This window comes from Eschscholzia californica, unplaced genomic scaffold (genome assembly GCF_041429995.1).
Source record: "Eschscholzia californica isolate CP2 unplaced genomic scaffold, dmEscCali1.0.p SCAF_6, whole genome shotgun sequence".
Taxonomy (NCBI): Eukaryota; Viridiplantae; Streptophyta; class Magnoliopsida; order Ranunculales; family Papaveraceae; genus Eschscholzia; species Eschscholzia californica.
This window is the reverse complement of record NW_028238483.1, coordinates 2105742-2115023: the sequence shown is the minus strand read 5'-3', so window position 1 is coordinate 2115023 and position 9282 is coordinate 2105742. Positions and strand designations below refer to the sequence as shown.

General features: G+C 36.2%; 1 protein-coding gene across 1 annotated transcript; it reads left to right on the top strand.

The window, feature by feature from the left end:
- Positions 1–1365, top strand: LOC147530782 (peroxidase N1-like). Its single transcript, XM_086647184.1, has 3 exons — positions 1–448; positions 546–708; positions 806–1365. Exons 1-3 carry the CDS (start codon positions 47–49, stop codon positions 1228–1230), a joined length of 990 nt encoding a protein of 329 aa, XP_086503310.1. The 5' UTR covers positions 1–46; the 3' UTR covers positions 1231–1365.
- The last annotated feature ends 7917 nt before the right edge of the window (positions 1366–9282 follow it).

Genomic DNA, 9282 nt, shown 5'->3' with positions numbered 1-9282 from the left:
TCTCTCTCTCTCTCTCTCTCTCTCTTCTATAGAGTAATATCAATCAATGGGGAGACCATTCAATGTTTATCTTTCATTCTTTGTCTTGCTTACCATGACAAGTACCATGTCGTTAGTTCAAGGCCAAGGTACTAGAATAAGCTTCTACTGGAGGACTTGCCCACGAGCCGAATCGATAATTCGATCAGCAGTACAAACCCATTTTAGAAATAACCCTAGCATTGCTCCTGGAATCCTAAGAATGCATTTTCATGACTGTTTTGTAAATGGTTGTGATGCTTCTATACTTGTTGATGGATCTTCCACTGAGAAAACTGCACCACCAAATCTTCTATTAAGAGGTTATGAAGTTATTGAAGATGCAAAGAAACAACTTGAAGTTGCTTGCCCTGGTGTTGTCTCATGTGCTGATATTCTTGCTGTTGCTGCGAGAGACTCGGTTTATCTGGTAATACATCAGAACATATTAAAATTCCTCTTCAATGAGTTTGTAGAAGTAGGAGTTAGCATAATAAACATTTTTTTTTTCCATATGATTCTTGCAGACTGGTGGACCAACTTGGCCCGTACCAACTGGTCGTCGTGACGGTCGTGTATCGTTAGCTTCTGATACTAATAACCTTCCCTCTTTTACCGATTCTGTTGAAGTTCAAAAGAAGAAGTTTTCTGATAAAGGACTTGATACTAAGGATCTAGTTGCTCTAGTTGGTAAGCATCACTCACATTATTTCATATAATTTGCTTAGATTATAAGTAATTGATATGTATACTAACCATCATTTTATATTCATTTTATTATGACTAGGGGGTCATACCATCGGAACCTCAGCATGCCAGTTCTTCAGATACAGACTCTATAACTTCACTTCCTCAGGCGGTGGCGATCCAACAATCGAGCCTTCATTTCTCGCTATTCTAAGGAATCTTTGTCCGGAGAACGGTGATGGAACAAAGCGTGTTGCACTAGATACTGGCTTTAATGCAAATAAATTTGACTCTTCTTACTTTACAAACTTGAAAAATGGAAGAGGAATACTAGAATCAGATCAGAGGCTATGGAATGATGCATCTACACAGACTGTTGCTCAACGATTTGCCGGCCCTTTTAGAGGGTTGAGCAAGTTGATATTTTACGTCGAGTTTGCCAAGTCCATGGTAAAGATGAGCAATGTAGAAGTCAAGACTGGTACCCAAGGAGAAATTCGACGTGTTTGTTCTGCCATTAACTAGAACTTCGATTTTAGATCTAAGATCAATTTGTTCTAGTTTATTACATTGATTGAGATAAATTAATTCATTATTTGTTACCACTCAAGGAAGAACTTGAGAGAACACCAAGTTGTATTTGTATTTTACCTTATTGTATTTTTATCAATAAAAGAAACAAGTTAACAAAAAAGTTCTTATTCCTTTTTCTAGTTGTATTTACACTCCTTAACGAAACCATGTTGTCGAAAATAATCATCAACTCTTACTTCACAAGGCGAAATAATCTTATTCCAAACTTCTTTTGTGACGCCCCAAGCCCAGCAGTTACCGATATTGTCCTCCATTTCGCCACCACCCTCGCACGGATGGTAGGAGGTTTTGTTTGTGGCAAGAGCACTCCCAGCTCCCCCAAAAAGCCTCGGCACTTACCAAACTTAAACATACACCTATAATTCAGGCTCCGGACACTTTCGTGAGCGATGTGGGACTATCACATCTTTTGTGAGTGCTGAGGCCCTTTGAAGAGACAAGCCGGGTCCAAAGCGGACGCTTTGGCCCCAACGTCACGAAGGGCCTCATATTTTAGATTTTCTGTGTCACTTTTCAAATAATAATTATATTTTAAACAAGCTTTTAACAAGATTTGAGTTCGTTCACTATCCTTTGGTGCAGCGGTTGGACACCCCTCTTAAGCCTATGAGGTCGTGGGATGAAGTCTCGGTGGAAGCAGTTTGCAATCAAGATTTATCCTATGTAATTTAGGGAATATATATATAGTAAATAATATAATAATTTGTCGGGCTTTAGGCTTCTTTCATGTTGTCCGACTTTAGGCCTCTTTCATTATGGTTTAAATTAGGCGTTCATGACGTATCAATGCCTTGTAACGACTAACGTAGATCATAGTCAATTTCTCTCAAAACGAAAAATAAGATTTGAGTTCTAGCTTAGTGGTTTAGAGTTTAGACCACGTGAAAGAGGTCAAAGGTTTAACCGTTCAAGTCCTCTTAGGAGCCCCAAGTTTAAACTTTGCTTAGGACCTTCCCAAATGTTTGGGCAGGCTCTGGCCCTTTGGATTGGTGTCTAATGTGGGCGATATAGATATTTGTTAAGGCTTCCGTCATTACAATTCTAGTGTGTGTTTATTGTAGAGCTGAGCGTTGGTGACTTCTTTGGTAGAGTTTGTGGCGTTTAAAAAATTTTCAAAATGAAAACTAAGATTAAGTTGAGGTTATATTATTGATTTTTTCAATTCTTGTATATACAAATTGTTCGTTAATTCTAATCCTTTATGCCATCGTAGCGATAAAAAATTGAAACACTAAATAAATAGCATGTTACTATTTCTGGCAACATTTTTTAATTGATCTGTCGATATTACTGAGACAACACTCACTTTCTCCAATAACCCCTATTTCGAAGGAAATAGTATGTCGTCGGATTTTTTTTTATAATCTATTTTCTATTTTCGCTATTGCTGATGGGTCATGAAAATGTCTCATCTGAGTCGTTTAATTTAGAAAAATTAGCCTATTTCGAGGCTTTATTGTAATAAAAAGATTGGTTTGTTTGATTAGATGTCTTTTGTGGAGTTAAGAACGAAAAACGGATAAAAATGAGCGAAAAGTACACAAAGAACATTTTGGTCTTTTGGTGTCAAGGGTATCCTGAGAAATTGGACCTAGATCAGTATATGGGTCAAAAGTTGAATCCAAGACGAAACCGTAGGCGAAAACGGAAGTCACATCGGAATCCAGACAAACAAATAAACCAAAGTCAAAGTTGACCAGTGGCAAACTCTCGGGCATGTTTCTATGCAACGTGAAGTAGCTGAGCACAATTCAAGGGTGCATGATTTGGTGTAACGCGTGGCAAGTTTGTTCTCGTGTCGAAGCATACCACCTAGCGCCAGATCCTCGGTTTCTCTTGATCTAATAGTTTTATATGCGTCTTGCAACTTAATACCTTAGAACTGTCACACCATGACATCCGAATTTCTCACAAGCCGCCAAAACTCTAGTAAAGGTTATTAAGGTTTCGTGAAATTACGGAATTTCTCCCATTTGGTCCCCACTCATTATTTAGCCAACAAGTTTCCTTTCTTGGATAGAAAACAACCCAAAATTCTCCTTTTCTCCCTAAACCCTAACTAACCGAAATAAACAAACCTCTTATTTCTATTTTCGATATTAGACTTGAAATCCCTCTCATTCTTATCCATATCTTCTCATTCTTTGCCACTTTCTCTTCCCCTCTCTTTTCTTCTCCAACATTCTTGAGAAAATTCTCATTCTCTCTCATATCCTCTCTTCTAACCCTAAATTTCATCTGTTCTTATCTCAATTTCTTCATCTAAACCTCTTATTTATCTAATTTCTCCTCTACAACCTATTTTTCTCTAATTTCTTCTCTAAAATCTCTTATTTCATTTCTCTTCTAAATCTTTATCTTCTCTCACATATTCTCAAGCAATAAAAAGAAGCTATGATTTTGATTTTTGGGATTATTCTTGAAAATAATTGGTGCTAATATTGACATCAACATGGAGGCATATGGAGCTATGGATCTAAATCCCATTTGGTGATGTCTTCTTATTTCTCTTATGTAATTCAATTTAATTTGTAATTTCAATGAATATTTCCTTAAATTCCATGTATAGCTAATTCATCATCTAGGGTTGCAGATGAAACCTATTATCTTATTGAGACTGTGTTGATTGCTTAAATCTTTTAATTGTGTTTTATTGTCTATTAATTATCTTATACATGATTATAAAATAGTTTATCAAGAATATCTTCCGGAATTTAAATAGTTCATTATATTAAATTTCGAGTTATATTGAAAGAGGTTTAGTTGATTAATTGCATGTGTTAGTGAATTAATATGGTGGATTCTAAAATCCTAGATCTTCTCTCATCTTGCTCCCTTCCTCTTTAGTTTGTTATTGCTTTATCATTTTCAAAAACAAAATCAATTTAATGAAAGGGGGTTAAATTCTAGATTTAAAGCAAATTTACTTGTCCTTGAGGACCGACTCCAGTCTTACCGCATTCATTATTACTTAACCTCGTATACTTACGGATATAAACCCTTTTTGGGCTTATCAATTATATATCACATAAACTACAATAATACACTCAACATTACATCAAAAACAATATGGAACCTGCAATTAAAGACACTATATTGATCCAGAGAATAAAATAACCAAAAATTATGGACATATAACGAACATTACAAACAAAAAGCAACTGTGTTCAACCAAGACATATACAAAAATCAAGGTCGACCCTGGCCCTAAGCGAGCAAAGCCTCGCTTTGGACTTAGAGGCCTCTCGTAGAAAGAATTCTGTAGAAATCTTGATGGGTGCCCACAAAAAATTGAGCAAAACTGGGCTACTAAATATATAACTCGCTGGACATATTTCTTCAATCTTTAATAACAGGTGGCCGCCATATAAATTATTTCACTATAACAAGTCCATCTTTTTTGTCTATTTTCTTTCCATCCTTCACTCTTTCTTTCACTACATACTATGCACAACTCTCTTTATATATCTCACCATACATAAATATGGTCAAAACTCCCTATATATTATTTTCGTTAAAAATGATCAGTCAATTTTTTTAGTCTTTAGCTCCCTCGGTACTTTTTTAATTTGCGACACCTTGGGACAACTTTGCAACTGCTTTGCAACATCTTGCGACAGCTTTGCAACACCTTGCGATAACTTTGCAACACCTTTCCAACAACTTTGTGACAACTTTGCAACAGCTTCGCAAACAATATTGGGTTTTTAACCAAACAGAATACATATATTTAAGTTTTTAACCAAAAAAGTACAACATGGGGTTTTAACCAAAAAAAATAACTTTCCTTTCTAACTTGAAAAATATAAATTATTTCTCAAATCCTTTCACAAAACTAAACAAATTCCAAACAAATGCTATAAATATCTTTCAAAAACTTTTAATGGGATTGCTTAACAAGAATATCGGAACTTTAATTTGCTTTGTTTTGCAACACGGTTATCACTAAAAGTCAAGGTCAATGTTTTAGGATATAAAATCGGGAGATTTCAAAATTTATAGGTGAACTTTTTTTTTGTTTCTGGGAAACACACTTCCTCTCTTCACGTCCACAAAGATCGCAAGTAGAGTACAATTGTCGATGAACCTTCAGAAAATCTAGATCTTCTTCTCCTCTCACCACTGATCATCATGACCACCACTGACCATTATCACCACCTCTGACCACCACCATCATTTTCCTCTATCCTCCTCCCTCATGTTCTCTTTTTTTTTGAAGGGTTACACTCGTTGCAAGCGAAGGTAGTATGCCAGAGACTTACTTTTGCCAGAGTGAAGATGAGAAGAGGTGGTGCGAGCTTAGGGAAATAAAGTTTTTTCCACTCAAAATTTTAATAAAATCAGTTACATATTTGAAATCAAACCATCAATGTATCTTAGGTACAAGCAATACATACCTCAACTACATGTATGATGTAGGGCCACATTTTTTTTCTATTCCCTTACGGCCACCAAAAAGTAAGGCCGGCCCGGACAAAAACAACAAGAAGTTAGTAACAGTTCAATACCAAAAAGTTCGTAAATGAATAACTCTACTTAAACAAACTTTAAGAGTATGTTGCATCTCTCCATCATTCGTTTTTAACATTTAACAATATAAATAAATAATTGCTACAATAAATCTTAAACAAACCATCGGTCACAGTTTGGGATGATGGATGTAGCTATTTGACTTTAAAAAGTCATGTAACGGGCTACAAGGGTCTTCCTATGTTTTGATATTTTATATTTGGTTCTCTTTATTTTATATGTTTCTTATTGATATTATTGAATAAGTATAATATTTTAATACAACCTCAAAACAATATTTTGTGCCAAAAGGTGTAGAAGTAAATGGGCTTTCAGGTCCCGTAGGATGGCCCTAAAGGTCTTTATATGACCTTTAGGTCTCAAGATGTCTTAATTGGCCGTTATAGTGTTTATCCAAATACATGGTGTGTATGTTTTTGGAAATAACCTCCATTAATAAAGCAAGTGTTTACATTGTCTAAATGAAGGAAAGCAAACGAGACCCTAACCAAGTAAGGTAACATCAGACATAAAAGTTAAGTTCCAAAAGATAAAGCACTTGCCTCTTCAATTGGGCAGGCGTGTTCTCGGTTCGGGGCGCCGCCTTGAATCCGACCCATTTTAGGGTTTCCACCTGAGCTAGGATCTCCATCATGATAGATCTGACCTTCCAAGGAATGTATTCTCCACCGTTTGATGTTGCCTCAATGATGATTTTAGAGTCCCCCTTATAAATAAGACTTTTTGAAACCCTAGTTCTCTTATCTTTTGACCAACGAACTTTTGAGGTTGGGCCTTACTCTCTAAGGGCGAGCTAGGGTTTATGGTTTTGCCTTCTTGAATAATTATACCCACTGATGCTCCATGAAAGCCGAACACACCTTCGAAGTAAGATAAATAGGCATCCACTGAGATGAATGTAGATCTGGGATCGGTGGAGCATCTGAGTGAGATTGAGGGTCTTTATTACTTGCATTCAAGGCTTTACAACTGATGCGGGTGGGATGGAGCTGCTTATGGTAAAAGATCTGATCATTTTTTGCTTCCCAGAATATCCAGAGAAGATACATAAAGAACTTCGATCTCCTCCTATTTTCTTTACTACCTAAGATTAGCTTTCTGATAAGATCTTGACCTGATGTATGTGATTGTTGTTCATGCTCCTGGGAAAGTTCCACACTTAATAAACTTGGGACAGACACTAAACAAGTGGGTGGTGGTCGCTTATTCTTGGTTACATAATTTACACATCGTAGAGATTTGCCTATTCCCTCTTGTAATATTACAAAGTACAGGTAATCCCTGGTTTACCAATTTCCATATGAACTGTAGAACTTTAGGATCTATAAAGTTCATCTTCCATAGTTTAGACCAAGGGAAATCTGGGGCTGCTTTAGGGTTAGGGTGGATGGGGGATATTTCCTTGAAGAAGGATTTGGAAATAAAGATACCATTCCATGTGGGTAGCCAAATTACCCTGTCTAAAACAATGTATCTGGATAGTTGTATTTCTAAAATGGCATCAAAGGAAATCTGGGGATGTTCTAGGGTTGGGGTGGATGGGTATATTTCCTTGAAGAAGGATTTGGAAATAAAGATACCATTCCCAGTAGGTAGCCAAATTAACCTGTCTAGAATAATGTATCTGGATTGTATTTCCAAAATGGCATCAACTGTTGATTGTGCAAAGTGTCTATGAAGTGTATCTATTTTCCACAATCTTATTATTTGATCTATTAAATCTGATACCCTGTAAACATTTTCAGGTAGAGGCTCAAGAAGATCAAGGGTGAAGCTAGGGAGATTCGGGATCCAAGGGTCGGAAGCGATTCTCAAGGCCGAACCATCGCATATCTGCCAACAACATTAGCGTTTGAGTTGATCCTTCACCTCAATCAAGGCATTCCAGAGAGGGGCAGCATTAGATTTTTTCCTTGCCTCCCAAAATGCATCTATATCATAATATTTTGCAATGATCATTCTAGTTTAGGTAGCCCTAGGATGGACCAGCAGTCTCTAGGCAAGCTTTGCCACGAGAGACAGATTTGCCTTGGATAGATGTCTGATGCCTAGTCCCCCAAATTCTTTAGGTTTTTGAATGAGCTCCCACGGTTGGAAGTGCATTTTTCTTGCCATAAATTAATTATCATGATAAAATGAAACAACAAACCAAATCTCATTAGAAAAATATAAATAAGTTACATACCTTTTGTTTGGAAGATAGTCCAATAAAATAATCCAAATGCCTTCCCTTTCTTGTCAAAACCAAAACTAAGTAGTAAAAGAATCTTCACCTCTCTCGCCTCTTTTAGCAAAAGAAAATGGATTTTTGAGAAATGCTTGTACGGTTGAGAGGTGAGACTCCCCTTCTTTTATAAAGCCAAAAAGAATCTTCCAACAATCCCACCCATTAAGGGAAGTGGAGGAATAGAGAGTACACCAACCAATAGGGAACTTCCAACACACCCTAACACTTTTATTAAATCAGGAAGCAATATTAGACTTAGTCAAATAACTTATCTTTTTCCTCTTTTGCAGCAACCAAAAATCCAAGACAATGATGCTAAAGAATACCACTAATATCATATCATGAAGACACAATACATTCATTTTTTTGCAAAGGTCGTTCCCTGGTTTCTAGTACCATTAATCTTTTGAGTCATCCTTATACTTTACGGTGGTTATTAATATGGTGTATAATGGGCTATGCAATTTTCGTTTCCATTATTGTCCAAACTTCATGCAACAACATGCGCATGTCATCTTGATATTTTACAACATCCGTTATGTGAATAACCATCACCTGATATCCAAGATGGAGGCTTTTTAAAAAAACATAATGCCTTGCCATTTTTCAACCCAAGTTACTTCTAGAGCTTACATAAAACTCATTAGGCTACTAATTAGTTATGCTCTGCACGTGCCAATTTATTTGAAATGCAGAAAAATAACATTTATTTCAATCATAAATTTTTTTACAATTTCTCCCACTAATAAACTCAAACAAAGGACTCTACAACTCCCATAATTGATACAAATTCTTTATAAACCTTTGGCGGAAATCCTTTAGTTAATGGATCTGTAATCATGAGTTTAGTTGAAATGAGAGATGACAATGAGATCTTCTCGAACCTTATCTCTACCATAGAGATACTTGATCATGATATATTTTCTTCTCTTAGACAGATTATCAGTCTCCACAAATCTTACGAGAGCAGCGTTATCATAATATATTTTCATCGGTTGATGAATAGAATCTACTATAGACAACTCGCTAATAGAGTTATTCAACCAAACAACATGTTGAGTAGCCTCGAAACAAGCAACATATTCTGCTTCTATGGTTGATGACGTAATTAGTGATTGCCTTGCACTCCTCTAAGATATTGGACCTCCCGAAAGCATAAAAATATATCTTGAAGTAGATTTCAGACTATCTCGACAACCAGCAAAATCTGAATTAGTATATCCACA